Raw genomic sequence first — 19005 nt, forward strand, 5'->3', positions numbered from 1 at the left:
GTATCAGCTTTTATCTCAGTAAACTACAAGTAATTCCCACTAGTGGTATTTGGTATAGAAAGGAGGGTTAGACACTCCTTGTTTTTTGCTGTGGCCCATTTCCCATATGGGCAAATGAAGAGCAGTATGGGCTGTTCTTTCCTTTGCCTGCACTGTCACCCACCCTTGATGCTGCTCACAAAACTCTCTCAATTGAGCTGTCTCACCTGCTAGGGTCCCTAGCAGTTCTTTTAGTTGTAATAACCTGAAGAAACATACTTGTAGATTTGGGATTGTAAATTAAAATTTACACATTTACTTTTTGACTTTTACCAAAATAGCCTACATTCAGCAAGTGAAGGTTCTTTGACAGTTTGCTTTTGTGCTCTGATCACTCAGGAGTCTCAGTAGTGTGTCGTGTGCCTTAGAATCTGGCACTCATGTGAAACATGGCAAAATCTCTTTTAGAACCAAGGCAGGCAGCTGACACTGACTGCTGCTTTGAAAATATTGCTCCCCTCATTCTGTTTGCTGCAGCTTAGGTCTGAGTCAGTGCAATGAATTTCTGACCCTTATTGATGGCTGCTTATGTAGAAATGGAGACCAGGCTTCTGTTTTCTGTAAGAATAGAAGTCTGCTCGTGTGTTATGTAAAGTACACAAGCCTCTTGTCCTTTACCTTCAGGGATTTCTTTTACTTGAGACAATCAATCTCCTATTACTAAATCTTGCAACGAATAGCTAATGGGCATCTACTTTATAAGGTATGTCATAGATTTTAGCAGTGACACCATGCATGAGGCATTGGCATTTGAACAGCCCTCCTGATCTAGTAGGCAGAAAGGACGTTTATGACTATATATTCAATTTTAATAATTTGCTTTTGAAATTTTTGCGATAGAGTAGCCTATGCTAGCCCAAAGCTTACTATCTCATCCAGACTGGATTCACATTTGTAGTGATCCTCTTGCCTTAGCCTCCCATGTTCTGGGAATCGCAAAGCATAGCATCAACAATAGCTATAGTGGGAAAGAAAATTTCACGTTCTGGTTCTGTTAGTTAGTAAATTTTAAAAGTCCCTTTAAAGGAGGCAAGAGTTGAAAGACTATCTAGTGAGGTGCAGACTTTGTTTTATATTGACTGTTGTATCAAATAGCATAAGCTGCATAAGCACCTTTGAAAATGATTTCTTTCAGAGACACACTAGATCAGTTTTCATAGCTTAAAAGTCTGCAAAGTTTTTCATGTGAACCGCTCCACTGACATTTAGAGAACTAAATGACTTGATAACATTGAGCTTTAGAAAGAGAGGCCTCATGGTGTGATTGTTGTCAATACTATTTTCTCTGTTGTCTGTAAAATTCTGGTAAAATAATGTCTTTCTTTAGCATAAAAATCTGCCTATGAATTCCTCCTTGATTTTAGCTGTTAGGGAAAATTTTGTCTTACCTTCCCCTAAACCTAATTTTATTAATGGTAACTAATTCATTTCCTCTTTCGTCCTTTTCTGGTTGCTGGGGACCACACCTGGGGCCTCCTGTATGCCAGACAAGCCACTCTACATTGAACAATATCCACCGCTCTCTCATTTGAGGTGGGGGCTACCAAGATGCTTAGAAGTTGTTGAGTGCTTCCAGTAGAGCAGTAATTTTGCTTCTTTATTCTTTTTTCTACTTTAGTTTATTGTGACAAAGTCTTATCTTGTAGCCCAAATTCACCTTCACCTTACTACATAGCCCAAGTTGGGCTTGAACATCCCTCAGTCTCCTAAATGCTGGCATAATAGGCATTTGCTTTGGCTAGCCCAATGATTAGGTTTTTGAATTATAAACTTCCCTTTATTGCTATAGATTTTATGCTATTTTGACATTTGTATCTTTCATTATAAATGACATGAAAGTATATAACTTATATCTGGAATCACATACAGTTAGTAAATATGTTAAATACTAAAAAATGTTATACGATTCATACAGCAGAAAAAACATTACATTCTGTTTGGTTGGGATATTAGTCATCCACCCCTCACCTCCCAACCCCATGGGTGTTTTAGGTATGCAGGGATGGGTGTTTTGAAACATAGGTTCACTATGTAGCTCTGATTGACTTTGAATTTACTTTGTAGTTTATACCAGCCTCCAAATTATAAATTTTCCCTTCTTCATTTTTGGGGTTACAGGTATACACCACCATGTTGGGAATAAAATCTTTATTTATTCATTGATTTTGCTATCACCATGTAGAATATTACTTCTTACATGACTAAGGCCTTCTATAAGTAGGAAAACTAATATTTTATATATTTAACAACATATCCTATTTTATAGCTTTTAGTGTTTTATTTGGTTGTGTCCAATTTTCCCTCAAATGTAAGTCTATACTGTAAATTACGACTTAAATGAATTATATAGCTTACATAGTATTCTTTAATTTTGAACTTTTGAGAAATAGATGATGTTTCTTCAGTTTTAGTGCTCTAGAGTCAACTATTAATAGCTTTATTTGTAATTATTTGGACACAGAAATAACACATAGTGGTTATAATTCTGATGAGGTTATTAGAAATTACTAATAATTTTATATGGTATTTTTATGACTTCAATTGGCTTCTGACCCTAACTTCTGTTATAATAGTTTTCAAACATGATTAATGTATGGCAGGGTCAATATATGTTAGGATAAAGTGTGTGTGTGTGTGTGTGTGTGTGTGTGTGTGTGTATTTCTTTAAGTTGCCTTATGAAATTATTAAAGCTGTCCTGTGTATGCTTGGTAATAATACTGATACTTCTTTTCCTTTTTTCCCCTTTCAGAGGTGACATTGTAATTGCAAAAAGTCCAAGTGATCCAAAATCAAATATTTGTAAAAGAGTAATTGGTTTGGAAGGAGATAAAATCCTCACTACCAGTTCATCAGATATCTTTAAAAGCCATAATTATGTAAGTAATATTTCAGTTATGTCATTCTTTGATATTATGGTTGATTAATATTAGCTGATTACACTGAGAAAACAAAACAATCTTGCAGAATTTGTATTTGGTTGGAGAGATGGTTCAGCGGTTAAGGACACATACTGTTGTTCAAGAAGACTCAAATGTGAGCCCTAGCACCCAAATTAGGTGACACATAATTCCAGTTCCAGCAGGATCCAACACCTTTGTCCTCTACAGACACAGACATTCACATTTACATAGTCACATGCCCACACATATACACATAATTAAAAATAATAACTCTTTTATACATTTGTATTAATATATATTAATTGTATAATTTATAGTGGGTTTCACTGTAATCTCTTCATACACATATACAATACACCTTGATAACATTCATCTCCCATTACTCCTGCCTAATTTATTTTTTCCAGATTTTCTGACTAATTTATCTTTTCTTGCCTTTGAGTTCCCCTTCTACATTCTTGTTTGTTTTTGTTGTTTTGTTTTGTTTTTGTTGTTGGTAGTGGTGATCCAATGAATTTCATTATGGTTGCTTATAAGAGCACGGGTAGATGAGAAGTTATTTACTCCACCAGTGGCTACCACTAGAGAAAATGTTTCCTCCCACTACCATTCCATGAACCATTAACTGCCAATAACTCTTCAGGCAGGATTGGGCATTGTGAAATTTTCCCCACTTCATGACAGGGTATCAGTAAACCCAATTTTGAGCAGGTCTCATCAGGTAATCATAACTTTCATGAGTTCACAAGGGAATAGCCCTTGATACCCAGAAAAGTGACCCATAGCACTCTACCTTATCCTCTGGCTCTCGTGTTCTTGATGCTCTCTATTCCATGACGTTTCCCGAGTCTTGGAGGGGATGGTATAGATGTCTCATTTATGGTTGAACATTTAACGTTCACTTATTCTCAATGCTTTGGCCAGCTGTGACTCTCCAGTATCTGGTCCTCACTAAGACAAAAAGCATCTCTTAGCAGAGCTGACCGTATGATCAAAAGCAAGTTGGGAAGAAAGGGATTATTTCAGCTCACAACCCAGGTCATCTCCATCACTGAGGGAAGTCAGGACAGGACCTGAGTCAGGGAGCACTGCTTACTGACCTGCTCCTCATGACTTGCTCACCCTGCTTTCTTAGGACTACCTGCCCAGGGTGGGCACTGCCCACAGCAGTCAGTCAAGGAAATGCCCAGAAAACTTGCCTATAGAGTCTTACTGAGGTATTCTTTCTCAGTAGAGAGTCTTCCATCTTGTATTAAGTTGACATAAAACTAATCAACATGGGCATAGCCATTATTATTTTGAAGACAAGCAAACAAAAGTTTTAGAGGTAATTGTGATAGGCATATCATGTCCATTTAGCACAATAACAGCCTGTAGTTTCCTCCTATGACCTTCGAAGTCATGGGCTTTTAGTCAGGTGGACAGCACCTGAAGTGAATTCTGTCCTGCAGAACAGAGCTCAAATCCAGTTAGAAAGCACTTGGCTGCTTCCACACCAAACTTGCCGTGAATATGCCAATGGGTACAATGCTTTGCCAGTCAGCATTGTTATGGGAAAAAGAAACTTTCTTTGTATTTTGAATTAAGAAAAAAAATTTCAACAAATAGAGTTTAAATATATCAAAAACACCATATTTCTTTCTAAAATCCTATAGAATCGCCTCAGTTTGAAGAGAAACTATATTTATGTAGTATTAAAGTGTCTGTTTGAAGATACTCATTACATAAGAAATAGTAGTAACACATAGCAATAAATGTCAAAAATCCTCATGAAGGAAACCTGTCAAATACCACCTTCACCAGTGGTCAAGGTGAACCTTCGTCTGTATCAAGAAATACCAATATGGACGGCAACCGAGAAGATACCTTCAGGCTCATCCTCATCCTTTTCTTCACTATGACATCCCATTGGCCTCTGTCAGAGGATTAGTGATGGAGTGTTCCCCCTCCCTCTAAAGGCTAGTCAGTCAGAGCTTCACAACCTAGTCACTGGGAGCTACTTTTAATCGGGGCTGAAACCTTCTTCCTTGTGGTTTGATCAGTCTGTCTTGGTTCCACAACTAGAAACTCTAATGGAGGATGATCCCATCACACTCGATATCTGTGTATTTGAAGGTAGCAGAACTTCAATTACAACTATTTCATAACACTTGTTTCACAAACACACCCTCATCTGTATCCTAAGGCAAGCATTATGTTTATAATTTCTTTCTTTTCAAACGGGGCTTATTCCTGTGGAACCATAGCCACAAGATCTCCATGACTCAGGTCAAGAGCAGGATATTTGAGAGGACTCTTGGTGAGCGTCCAGCATTGATGATGGACCAGAAGCCAGAGGCCTTGTGCACAATGAACATTTGCAATTAACGCTGAGTGATGGGGTATACTGCATGACCCGCTGCAGCTCCCGATGCCACTGAGACAAATGAAGAGGTGGAAGACAGGCAGGAAGTGGGGCTTTGGTTGCTTGCTTTGGTTTGGTTTGTTTTTAGTTAATTTTTTAAAATTGTCTTTTTTATGGGGATGCTCCAGGAGTGAGGGGTAGAAATGAAAGAACAGGGAAATGAGTCTGATTGGGGTACATGATGTGAAATTCCCAAAGAATCAATATAAAATTATGTTTAAAAAGTGAAAAAAAAAAAGAAATACCAATATGATGTAGATCGAAACACAAAGAAGGACGCCTGACTCTTATGACACTCTAATCAAACAATAACAACAAAGCAACTTAATTCTAATCAAGAGAAAAATCAAAATGTGCATTGAGATCATTCAAGGATACCGCTGGTTATGTATCAAAAATGTTATCACTGGTGTGGTTGCATGTGTACGTGATCCCAGCACTGGAGAGGCTGAACAGGAGGCTCTCCAGTCTGAGTTCCTTGTGACCCTGAAACTACATAGCAGGACCCTACCTTATAGTAGTCTGAAGGGGTAACAGGAGGTCAAGGTCATACAAAACCGACAACAGCAGAGTTACTCTCTTAGACAAGAGGGGTTGAGGAGACAGATGCCTACAAGCAGCATAATGTCCTTTGTCTCCTGAGCAAACAGGCTGTCAAGGATGCCTTCGAGTTTCCAGTTCTGCTGACACAGGCTTTACAGGCATGGATTCTTGCTTTAGAAAGTTCTTTTGTTTGTCCTGGCAGGGATGGTGCATGCCTTTAATCCTAGCACTCAGGAGGCAGAGACAGATGGATCTCTGTGAGTTTGAGGCCTGTCTGGTCTACAAGAGCTCGTTCCAGGATAGCTAGGACTATTACACAGAGAAACTCTGTTTTGGGGGAAAAAAAGAAAAGGAAAAGACAGTTCTTCCTTTTATTAATAGATAAAATGAAGCAAAATCAAATGAAGTCTTAGCTTAGTCTTTTTATTTCTTTAAAAATTTATAATAGAAATTGCATGTAATCAACTTCTTCCCACATAGTAAAGTGTAGAAGGTGTAGAATTGAAGAATAACAAGCAGATGTACTGTGTTAGTTCTTCCCCCAGTCATGGTTGTTATCACACAACTTCTGATAAAAGATGTGATGGCCCCATTTTTTACTCAGCGTATACTCTGCTTTGATAACTAGAGCTTAATTTTCTACTTTAAATTTTGTGTGTTCCTATCAAATTATACAATTGTCATGTCTGTTCAAACCAGCTTTACATCTATTCATGCCTTATGTAAGCTAATAATTGAAGTTCATCTTCATCATTGTTTCTTCATTTTGAACCATGATAGCTTGATTACTCTATTGAGAGAACTTGCCCAATAGTCTATTAGTCCATTATTTACCATTGATAGTGGAGTCTGGCTCAGCCATGTAAAGGATTTTTGACATATATTGCTATAGACCTAGACACAGAGTAATTGTTAGCTGATAGGGATGATGTGAAGATGATAGCCTGGTATCAGGTAATTCGTTTTTCTGCTGTGGCTTTCTTTATGAACATTGTATCCTTTTATTCTTCAAAATTGTCAATATGTCATATACTTTTATCCTCACATGTCTATTCTCATACCATGAGACATTCTAGTGATATCTGAGTTGTTTTAGCAAAAGAATCTACTTCAGATCAGAAAGTGTTTTGTCAAGAGACAGAACAAAAAAGGCATCCTTATTATTTTCATAAATACCTCAATTTATATATGCCGGTTTCTTTGTTAAAGTCACTAGAATATGAATATCAGGGCTAAAAGGTTTAGATCAAAATCCCTGTTCTGAGTAATCAGTGGAGACAACCAGAAAATTATAACCTGTGAAGTTTTTGAATATTCTGTTTAAGTAAAATGTTTATCAAATTTTTATATGTCCAATGAATGAACAAGTTAGAAGGCATTTTCCCCCAGGAGTGTTTCATTGACTTTGATGTTTCTAAGTGCAGGGCAGAAGGCTGAAATGCTGTAAGAACATTTGTTCTGTTCTTACTTAGTATTGCTGAAGCTCTATAGAAGGACAAACTTATTTAGTCACTGCAGTTGCAATCCAATGAAGTAGGTAGTAGCAATATTCGTCTGATAGGAAAATTATGGCAATTAAATAAGTAGTAGCAGTGTTTGTCTGATGGGAGAACTACACAACTGGGAGGGTAAATAGATCACCTATTTCAGACAGGTGTTGTGAGCCTGTCTCAAGATATACACTCCCTTCCAAGTCATTACATCTCTCAGAATAAGACTCTACTTAACTATTATTTCAACTCCCATCTCATTAAATTCTTCTTTTTCGTAAATGTATTTATCTTTGCTATTTTCAAAAAGAAAAGGAATTATTTATGATCAGGAACAGTATTAGTTCGCCAAGAGAAGCTAAGTTTTTTTTTATTGTTTTTAGAATTTATTTTATTTTTATTTTTACTTATGTGTCTGTGTGTGATTGATTGTGTGCTGTGTACGTAAGGGTATAGAGGAGGTCAGAAGAAGGAGTTGGGTCCTTTTGAGTTGCTTACTATGGGTGCTGAGTATCAAACTTGTTTTATTTTAAGAACAGTAAGCACTCTTAACCACCGGGCCATCTTTTCAGCTCCATAATCCAGTATTTTTGAGGATTTTCTCCTTGCCAGGTTTTTCAGGCTCATTTTTTTTTATGCCCCAAGAATTTGCAGGTATTTCAGACCCACTTTAGCAAATGTGTTTTATTCATCGGGTGATTTGTAACAAAAATTCATACGTGTTTCAGAATACTCTGGAAACATACCTGAAACTGCTCGTGAAGTCTGCCCCTCTAGAACAAGAGTTTTCATTGGGCAGCAAAACCTTTTATTCTGTTACATTGGTGATTGAGATGGCAAAACAGGAGATAGTCACTGAAATCTAGACTTTACTGTGTTGCCTGCAAAAGAAGTAGTATTGTTTGTAAGTTTGAGAAAAACTACTATAAGCAAATCTTTGGTTAGATTATATGGAACCATTTTATTTTTTTAGAGTTGTAAAGGACTGTTGAACTTTCTAGCTAGGGTATTTTATTTTTGAGAAAGGGTCACTCGTGACTCAGCGTGGTCTCTCATAGCAGAGGCTGGCCAGGAATTCTTGTTCTTCCTGCCTTCACTTTCAGATTTTTGTCAAACACAACCTCTTTTCTGAACTTAAGAATCTTGTTTATTTAATATCTCTGCATAAATAGATAGTGTTTATCTCAATCTTAGTATTTTCACAACTGAAACCCTTATTGTGTGGCCCAGTGCTCAATAGTCGCCGCCCTCTACATCTTAGCTGTTGTAAACATCCAATTGTCTGCGAGTCATAAGTTTTGGACTCATCTTTGAGTCTTCCTCTTCACCCTTCTGTCAAATCCATTAGAAAGTTGTGGTTATAACTTGTAAGAATAATCAGATTCAGATTGTGTCTTGACACTGTCATTGTTCTCATGTCCATGCAAGACAAGCTTTGCTGCTGTTGAAGTGATTCTGAACTGCCATCTTTAGATGGCATCTTCCCATGTTCTTGCTTTCCTCCTCCTCCATGGGGTATTCCCCAGACAGTAACTGAATCGATGTTTTTAGCTAATTCAGAGCATCTGTCATCCCTCTGCTGAAAGACCCTCAGGTTCCCTTTCTTGATAAAGTTGATTGGCCTTAGCGATGCCATTCCATCCCTTGCTGCTTTTCTTGTAATTAAAGCTTTATTGGAACATAGTGATGTTCCTTTATTTATATAGTCTGTTTTTACCTTTGCCAGGATAGTAGAATTGAATAGTTCACAGAGACCATATTGTGCAAGACTTCAGCTATTTGCTCTGAGTCTTAGCAGAAGTTTGCTCATGCCTACTCTAGATACAGGTTTTAGTGTCAAAGAACTCTTGATTGTTGATGATTCTCCCCTATGCAACTATAATTTAACATTTGTTAGCTACTATCAGAATACTTTTTTTTTCCTAAGACAGGGTCTCACTAAGCATGGTGGCTCCTGCATATAAACTCTGCACTTCAGAGGTAGAGGCAGGAAATTGAAGGTCATCCTTGGCCATATAGGGGGATCAAGGCCAGCTTGGAATACATGAGACCCTTTCTCAAACAGTAAAAAAAATACAATAATAATGACCCTCCTCATTCCTCCAAAGACATGGGCTTATATAGCCTCAGCTATTATTGAGCTTGTTTTGTAGCCAAGATTAGTCTCAACCTGCCAACACATCCTGTCTTAGTTAGGATTTCTATTGCTGTAAAAAGATACCATGACTGCTGTGTAACAATGGTCTATACCCTGCCAATTGTATTTTAATAAAATACTGATTGGCCAGTAGCCAGGCAGGAAGTATAGGCGGACAACCAGGCAGGAAGTGGAGGTGGGGCAATGAGAACAGGGGAATTCTGAGAGAGGAAACAGTCAGTCCACAGTAGTCACCCAGACAGAGAGCAAGCAAGACGTGACTGCCTTGCAACAAAGGTACCAAGCCACATGGCTAACATAGACAAGAATTGTGGGCTAATATAAGAGTTAATAAGAAGCCTTAGGCTTATAAACTACCAATCAGTTTATAATTAATGTAGACCTCTGTGTGTTTCCTTGGGACTGAACGAGTGCAGGGTCGGATGGGACAGAAACCTCTGTCGACACAAATGGCTCATCAACACATCACCATGGCAACTCTCATAAAGGAAGACATTTAATGGGGTGGTTTATAGTTTCAGAGGTTCAGTTCATTATCATCATGGGGGAACATTTTGATATGCAGGCAGACATGGTGCCAGAGAAGGAGCTCAGAGTGTTACATCATCATGAAGTGTAGACAGAGACTGCGCGTATGTTTTCCAGCTGCCTGGACTCGAATAATCACATAGAATCTATATTAATTACAAAATTGTTTGGCCTATTAGCTCAGACTTCTTATTAACTAACTTTTACATCTTAAATTAACCCATTTCTATTAATATATGTATCACCACAAGACTGTGGCTCCAGCCTTTCTGGTAAGGCTCCAGTGTCTGTCTCCTTTGGCATCTCCCTGACTCCGCCTACTCTCTCTCTCTATTTTTTTTTCCAGCCTAGCTTTATTCTGCCTTGCCATTGGCTAAAGAAGCTTCCTTATTAAGCAATGGTAATAAAACATTCAAAGCATACAGAGGGGAATCCCACATCAGTGCAGGCAAGAGGAAGTGATCTGACTTATTGGGTGTGGCTTGAGCATACATAAGACCTCAAAACTCGTTTCCACAGTGACACATTTCCTCCTACAAGACCACACTTTACTATAGCAAAGGCCATACCTCTCAATAATGCCACTCCCTTTTGGGGCCATATTCTTTATAAACCATGACACATCTCACATGTAAGAATTTTAGACATGTACCACTTCACCTGGATGTTTTCAAAATGTTTGAAGGCTGGAAAAATATATCCATTGAGTAGGTCTGTGTTCTCATTCTTTTCACTTCTAATCTAGTGGGTTTTTTTTTAAATTATTGGTTTTTATTGTGGAATGGATGATACAGCTTTCAGAAGTGTAGCTTCTCTTGTAACTTATAACATCATATTCATTAGTCTTGACATGGTCTAATCTTTATAGAGCACTTAAAAGCTGGGCTGCTCAACTCTGTGCTTAGCCGCCTCACAGAATGACAGATGGAATTTGAGAATATTAGAATTCTTTTTACTGTGTGTCAGAACAAAGTGCTGATTTAATACTTGCCTAACTAACTCAATTTGGTTTGGTTTTAAGGTTTAGGACTTTTTATATACACACCAAAATTCACATGACTCTGGATTGAGTTACATTTTATTTTATTTATCCATTCACTTCTTTATTTAATGTCTGACTACTGAATTTGGTTTAAATTACTTAGAAAGAGATGGTGAAATTGAATTCTGTAGGACCTACAGTAGTCTCATTTTGAAGGAAGTCTTGATGCCTTAGAAAGGCTTTGGTGGATGTGTTACCTGTTGTTTATAAACTTGTCCTTTAGCTGTATACTCTGTTTTCAGTAGTTCATTATAAAACTATGAATTCTTTTCACATCTTTAAAAATATTATTACAGAGAGAGAATATGTGTGTGTAGGTCAAAGGATATCTTGTAGGAGTCAGTTCTGATTCTACTACGTGGGTTTTGGCGATGAGACTCAGCCCAGGAGCTGGTGCCCATATCATCATCTTATTTTTAAATCTTTCAAACAAAGCTTCAATTTCTCAACCACAGTGTGTGCTTACATATATTTACAGAAACATCAGTATATTTCTGAGATTGTGGCCTAGAGAGCTTTTTTTGCTATTAAGAAAATTTTTTAAAATATTTATGCACTTTCACATTTAGTTTTAAAAATAAAACCCACAAAAAAACAGAAGAGGCAAAACTCTTTGGTTGTCTTTGATACTATAAATTCCAGTATTGCACACAGAAGGCAAATCCTCACCAAATTGTATTGTAAATGTAAAACAAAAAAGGTTTGAGTGATGGAAGTTGAATAAGGAATGTAATGTTGCTTGTATCTTTCTTTATCAAATTTAGGACATGGTAATATTTTTGTTAGTGGGAGAAATAAAAGAAAGAATTCTGTGTTTCAGAAAAACTAATTAAATGCTTGATGCCTTGGTGGGATCATGTTAGGACTTGGAAATGCAACCACGCAACAGGAGGAAAGCTGCTTTGTGGAACACTAGGGAATATTTAAATCAAGCTAGCTGACAACCTGCAGAATAGCCTCACTAGCTAGACAGCACTGGAAAGTGGCCACTTTATACAGCTAACGTTAATAGTCCTTTAATGCAGATCGTGTGTTTAGGATACAGTTGAGATCTCTGAGTGGCCTAATGCTATGCTCCTGTTTGTTTAAGTTTCATTTACCTTTGCTAAAAGTCACAACCATCTGGTCTTGTATTACCAGTTGTATTATAAACAGAAAAAGTACTTCTGTGTTGGGAGAGAACTCATCAGATGAAAGGGCTTGTTTGTTATAACTTGCTGATACACTAACTATGTCATTTAGATAGAAGGACTACCTAATAATGTCACTTACTACACTATATCTAAGCAAGGGACTTGTTTTGCAAACTCAAGTGATAAAAGCTGTACTACACATCCATTTCTCAGCAACAGTTCCAGGTCATCAGTCATAGCACGCTACTGATGCTTTAATTGCAGCTGGTATTGCTAAAGTGAAATTCACTACGGAGATAATGTTGCTCTTTCATCCAATAGCTAATACAGTTCAGAAGATAAATATCACTAATAGTTCACTAGTCTGGAGTGTTTTCACTTAGATGTTAATAGTAAAGAATCATCTTTTAGACCTCTCCATTTCAGTGTTTCTGGTGCTTTCTCTGAACACTTTCAAAATACTTTGAATTTAGTTTGCTAGCATACTGTTTTAGAGTTTTGTTTTCAAGTACTATTCTTTTTTTTTTTTTTGGTTTTTTTTTTTGTTGTTGTTGTTTTTTCGAGACAGGGTTTCTCTGTGGTTTTGGAGCCTCTCCTGGAACTAGCTCTTGCAGTACTATTCTTATACGTCTGTAAATATGTTTGTGAAGATCAGCATTTGTGTTTAAAGAGTAGAAAGCTGTTCTGAAATTAATACATATTGATCAGTAGGATTATTTCTTGATTCATAGTTAGACAGTAGTAATACGATTGGTGAAAATTTAGAGAAGCCTAATCTAGTGCAGTGTTGTTTGTTTCAGTAAAAATGCCTCAAAACACAGCAACAGAACTTCATTCAGTCCCATAATTCCCATGATTTGCCATTTGGTACTCGCAAAACTTTGATTCTAAGTAATTTGAAGAATTTTAGAGTTGTGCTTTGATGAATAAGACACAAGTAGGAGTATCTATCAAAAACAAGCATACAGAGTGAGTGCCTTTGTAAAGGATGCATAAAAATGTCAATACAACGGACCTACATAGTTACCTTTAATCATTTCTACTTTTAGAGAATGGACTTTTTCCTACTGGTGGCCTTTGGTTTCATAAATTTGTGTACTAGGTAAATCCTCCCATGAAACAGTTATGCCTAATCAGGCCCAATGGAAGCCAGGAAAGAGTGACAGAAGTGCATCTGTAACAAACTCATCCGTCGCTGAGGTTGGCTTTGGAAAGAGTTCAGTGAAGTGACTAGAATACAAGTAGAGATGGTCCGCAGCTAAGAGCACTGTCTGCTCTTGCAAAGGACCAGCACCAACATGGTGGTTCACAACCATCTGTAACATCATTTCCAGGGAGTCCAGTGCCATCTTCTGGACTCTGCAGACACCAGGCACACACGTAGTACACACACATAACATACACGAAGGCAAAACACAATTATATCTAAGATTAAAAAATTTGTCTGTCTCTGTCTCTCTGTCTCTCTCTGTCTCTGTCTCTCTCTCTGTCTCTCTGTCTCTCTCTGTCTCTGTCTCTCTCTCTCTCAGCCTGCTATAAATACATAGTTAGTTTCTGGCCAGCCGGGGCTATCTAGAGAGACTTTGTCTCACCCCCCACACCACCAGAAAGCACCTAAAATCAGGAGCATATTTGCATGTATATTTTTTTTACAGTTTGCATATGATTTGCCAACTATCTAAAATTTTTTGGAAAGTCTAAGAAACTCACTCTTTAGTACTTATTGCTGTATTCTCCTAACTCAGAAATGCCCTGTATTATATTGTTTTGTTGGGTTTTGTATTTTAGTTTTTGATACAGTGCCTCACTGTAGTTCAGACTGGTCTGGAACTCATTTTGTGGCCTGGACTAGCTTAGAAACTATAGCAGTTCTCCTTCATCTCCCATATGCCAGGATGTCATTGCCACCATGCCCAGCTGGAATAGCGTGGTTGGAAAATCACTTTGTTTCTGTAGACGGCCTTACATGGCTCCATTTTTGATCTGTAAGTCACAGTTAAGCAGGAGAATACACCTTAGTTACATAGCAGTGTGAATATTTGACTCAACACTGCTTACTTGAAAGACAATAACAAAAATTATATGGCTAATAATTAAAGACATCTTACGAGTGTACGTTCATCTTGTGGAGTTGTTTGTTGTTGTTGGTTGTTTTTTCTCCTGGCAAGGAAGTAAGCATTATATTTCACTAGATATAAAATGGACATTTAAAAACCGTTGTTTAAACTGAAGTGTTTCTGAGACCAACGTCCCTTGCTGTATCACTCTCGTTTCCTTTGCTAAGAAGAAAGGGCCTAATCGGAATGCTTTCATAAAGTGTGCGTTTTCCTGTATATCACAGGAAGAAAAACTTGTGCAAAAAGAATTCCTAAAGAATCACCCTCTTCTGCCTTCATGTTTTTAATGCACTGTTTAGAAGATCCGTAAGCCATAGATAGGGCCAATGTATTAACTGCACCATTACTTGTAAACTGTAAGATCTGTAGTAAATAAGGGGTTAACTTAAAAACAACCATTTCTCAGGATTTTTTTGTTCTTAAAACATTTTAAAAGTCAACATACAATATCTTACTTTTTAGTCAAAAAACATTTAAAATTAGTGTTCTTTGCTTAATCAAATAAATGAGTGACTCCAATTTAGTAGATGTGTTATTTGATATTTTAAGCTCTCATCAGATGTCACTTGAATCAAGAAAGGTACCACCTGTGGCTTGCCTTGTAAAGCTGCCTGTGATGAATGGACACCCGCAGGCCAAGAGGCAATTACATTTGTGGCTTGTGCTAAAAAGGAGACACCTCACTAGACTCCAGAGAGCACAGCAGAGAAGTGCAGGCTTAGGAAGGAAGCATGGCAGACCTACAACAGCCTCAAAAGAAAAGTAACCCAACTTAGAAAGTATTGATTATGGGAAACAACACAAATAAATGGAATTTAGAATTTGTGAAGCATTGTTTATTAGAATCTTTTCTAGCCCTAGTTATAAGGCTATCATAGCTTTTAAACATAAATATATATTACTCTGCCATCTTTCCCTGTTCATACTTTGTAGTGATAAGAGCGCGGGGCTGCATCCCCAGCACCCCGGCCGCCTTATAGCTTATGCCCAAAATAACAACACACAAACTGTTTTCATTTAAACACTGCTTGGCCCATTTCTATCTAGCCTCTTCTAGGCTAATTCTCACATATTAATTTAGCCCATTTCTAATCATCTGTGTTGCACCCCAAGGTGCGCTTACCCGGAAGATTCTAGCCTACGTCCATCCTGGGTCAGAGCTGAATCGTGTCTGCCCGGGAGAGCGGAGCATGGCATCTCTGTCTGAGGAGTCTTACCTCACTTCCTCTTCCTCCCAGCATTCTGTTCTGTTTACTCCACCCACCTATGTTCTAAGCTATGAGCCCAAGCAGTTTGTTTATTACTTAACCAATGAAATCAACAGATTGATATATGACACTCCCACATCAATACTTTAGTATAGGATTGCTGTAAACTTGTTTCTCATGTGGTTTGATATAACTGTAGTTTTTATTTGCACTCATCAAAGCAACAGAGGTCTGTTGTATGGGTTGGAGGCTAGCCTGCTCTCACTGTAGTACCAGAGACCAAAAACGTAAAAAAATCAGTAAAGCTGTTCCTGTATAAAGGTTGCATTTATTTAGACAGTGTTCCCTTTTGAACAGCAGGCTGAGGGCTGAAAAAAGGGCTCAGTGGCTCAGAGTTCACAGTGGTCTGTCATTCCTGCTCCAGGGGATCTGATGCCCAGTTCTGGTCTCCCTGAGCACCTGTATGCATGTGTGCATACAGACCAACATGCAGACTAAAACAGATAAATACACATACATTAAAAATAAATCCTTAATATTTTCAGGCTGCTAGGCATGGTGATGTACTTTTTTGATCTCAGCACTTGGGAGGCAGAGACAGGGAGATCTCTTTCGATTCTGGACTCAGCCTGTTCTTTAGTAGTGAGTCCTAGTCCAACCAAGGCTACTTAGTGAGACCCCATGTCATTAAACAAACAAACAAAACAAAAACAAAGCATTACTAAAGTTAAACTGGGCATGATGGTGGATGGTACACACCTGTAATCCAGAACTTTGAAGGTTGAAGGAGAGGATTGTGAGTTCAAGGACAGCCTGGGATACATAGTGACATACTATCAGGAAAAAAAAAATAAAAGACAAGTATCACAAAAAAAATAAAGCAGTTTAAGATATACATGCATACATATGTATTATATATTTTAGATTTCTAGGTAATACATGCTGTTATTAAAAATGTAAAATTTGAGACATAGAGAATGACTTTATACTTTTATACAAACAGCCTTGAAAGTTGCTTTCTCATTGACTCAGTTATAGAAATCTTTCCATTAGTTTATTCTTTATTTATTATTATATTTTGGGTTTTGTATTTTACATCTGTCTGTTATTATATAAATTAATTATATTTTATTTAGCCTCTGCTTACTGAGAAACATTTATATTACTGCCAATTTTGAGACACTGTATCATAGTGGACATTCTTATTAATATATAGTATTATGCTGAGTGTGCAAATCTTTTTTATAGATGTTTGATATGGATAAAATGGAGCTGATGCAGTGGTTTATTTCTTTAATCCCATCACTTGAAAGTCAGATTAGAAGGAACTCTGTGAGTTCAAGGTCTAGTCTATATAGCAAGTTCCAGGACAGTTAAAGCTACATAGTGAGAGCCTATCTCAAAACCAAACAAAAAATGGAGCATGTGACAGAGGCTACTGGAGGAGATCCAAAGTGGAGAAGTCAAAGCAAACTTTACCATAGAGCTGTTAGTCTTCACAAAAGTCATTCTTTTCTTTCTTTTCTCTTCTCCCTTTTTTTAGGGGGAGGGGGGAGAGGGGGAACAGGATTTATGTATGTTGCCTTGGCTGTCCTGGAACTCACCCTGTACTTGTATGAGTGCTGGAATTAAAGGTGTGTGCCACCACCTTCCAGCAACCCATTCTCTTCTTATTAGTATGAAACCTCCTTTAAAACATGTGATTTAAAATATAGGTATTTTAGGCTGGGGAGAACAAGCGTGAGTTTGAGCCCCTATCAACCAGTCACCCATGTGAAAATCCTGAGTGACTGTGGTGCCTGTAACCCCCGCACTCTAGGCACAGAGATGGAAGGATCACTAGGAACTGACTGGCATCCAGCCTAGCTTCAGGCTCAGGAACCACCTCGTAAGGGAATAGGTAGAAAGTGATTGAGGAGGACACCTGATGTTGTCTTCTGACCTCCATACACACATGGGCATGCACACATGATCACACATACACCCCTCCCAACACATACACCAAGTTATTAATTGAAACACCTGCTCCTGGGAACAATGGAGAAGTGGTAGTTGAATTGCCCTTCTACCATAGAGCAATAGAAGATGGACAAAACATGAGAAGAGCTGTGTTCATACACTGCTCAGGACGTTATAAAAGACTGATCTCTAAGAGAAAGAACAGAATAAATGTATTTGCCCTTATTTGTGCCTTTTTGATTGTTTTGTTTTTAAGACAGGGTTTCATGTAGCATAGGCTGACCTTGGACTCTGACCCAAAAATAACGTTGAATTTATGATCTTCCTGAGTGCTGGTATTATAAGTGTGCAATACCATACTCCACTTGTGTGGTTTTGTAGCTAGAACCCAGGGCTCGGGGGCATGCTAGACAACTATTGTGTTGACTGAGCTATAACCCCAACCCTTCAGCTCGATCATGAAAGCACTGTTGGTTAATGGCTAGCTGAGGAATTAGGGTTAGGGTCTTAAGTGTTAAACTTTGTGGTTCACATTACCAGGAAGGCTGGAGCTAGAAAAAGATCAGCAGAGATCTACATTCATAGTCCCTTGGTTGACAGCTAAATACTAAATTGTGCCTATTTGCACTGAAATTTAATAATAAAGCAAAGTCTATAAGGATCAATTCCTAGAACTCACACAAAACCAAAAGACACTTGTGCTTCCTAAGCCAGTGTAGACAAGTCGTCATCCAGTAGAGACCTGTAAAGATTATTGTGCTGTAGTCATACAGTGAGAAGGAATTCTTCTCAGCAGCTTGGAAATAAGACTTGCCATGAATAAGCAGCTGCCATATCCCCTTCAGAATGGTACTCTAAAGACTGGAAGCAAATCCATTCAACAGAGGCGGTCTGGCTAAGTCACAAATCTCTAGCTCCATGAACAAGCAGTACAAGGCAACCCACACTCAGAAGTAAATCATGTAACTAGGTAACTAGGCCCAGAAAAGACATAGGTGATGGAATTAGCAAAGTTCTCTAAAATAACAATTCTAATTGTTTTCAAGAAATCATATGAAACATGAACATAATGAGGGAAAATCTTAAATAAACAAATGAAATTCTTCATGTCTGAAATTCTTCCGCTTGAATTTGACAGCCGAACTGCAGCTATAAAAGATCAATAATTTTGAAATATCTCTCAAAATAGATAGTCAAGATATTTTCACACAGAACATGGAGAGAACTTTCAGAGAAAGTTGAAAAATTCCTTGCAAATAGACTTGCAAGAGGATGGTTCTCAAACTGAAAGATAAAGGAGCTGTTCTTTATATAATAATATAAAGAACACCAGCAATGAACATGTTTGCTTATACATAGGATATAGTATTTATTATCTTTTGTAGTGCTTGGAACTAAACCAGGACCTCACATGCTAGGCAGACCCTTTACCACTGAGCTGTATCAACAGTCTGGTTGTGTTCTTCTTCTTCTTCTTCTTCTT

General features: G+C 37.8%; 1 protein-coding gene across 2 annotated transcripts in view; it reads left to right on the forward strand.

The window, feature by feature from the left end:
* Positions 1-19005, forward strand: part of Immp1l (inner mitochondrial membrane peptidase subunit 1) — a 49090-nt gene that overhangs the window by 22348 nt on the left and 7737 nt on the right. For both annotated transcript variants that reach the window (XM_041679294.1, XM_041679293.1), the window contains exon 6: positions 2790-2916. In XM_041679294.1, the coding sequence (XP_041535228.1) occupies positions 2790-2916 (127 nt within the window). The remainder of the gene's footprint in view (positions 1-2789; positions 2917-19005) is intronic.

The sequence above is a fragment of the Microtus oregoni genome, unplaced genomic scaffold, assembly GCF_018167655.1.
Source record: "Microtus oregoni isolate MIOR12 unplaced genomic scaffold, Mior012 000031F_ref0000149, whole genome shotgun sequence".
In the NCBI taxonomy this organism is placed as follows: domain Eukaryota; kingdom Metazoa; phylum Chordata; class Mammalia; order Rodentia; family Cricetidae; genus Microtus; species Microtus oregoni.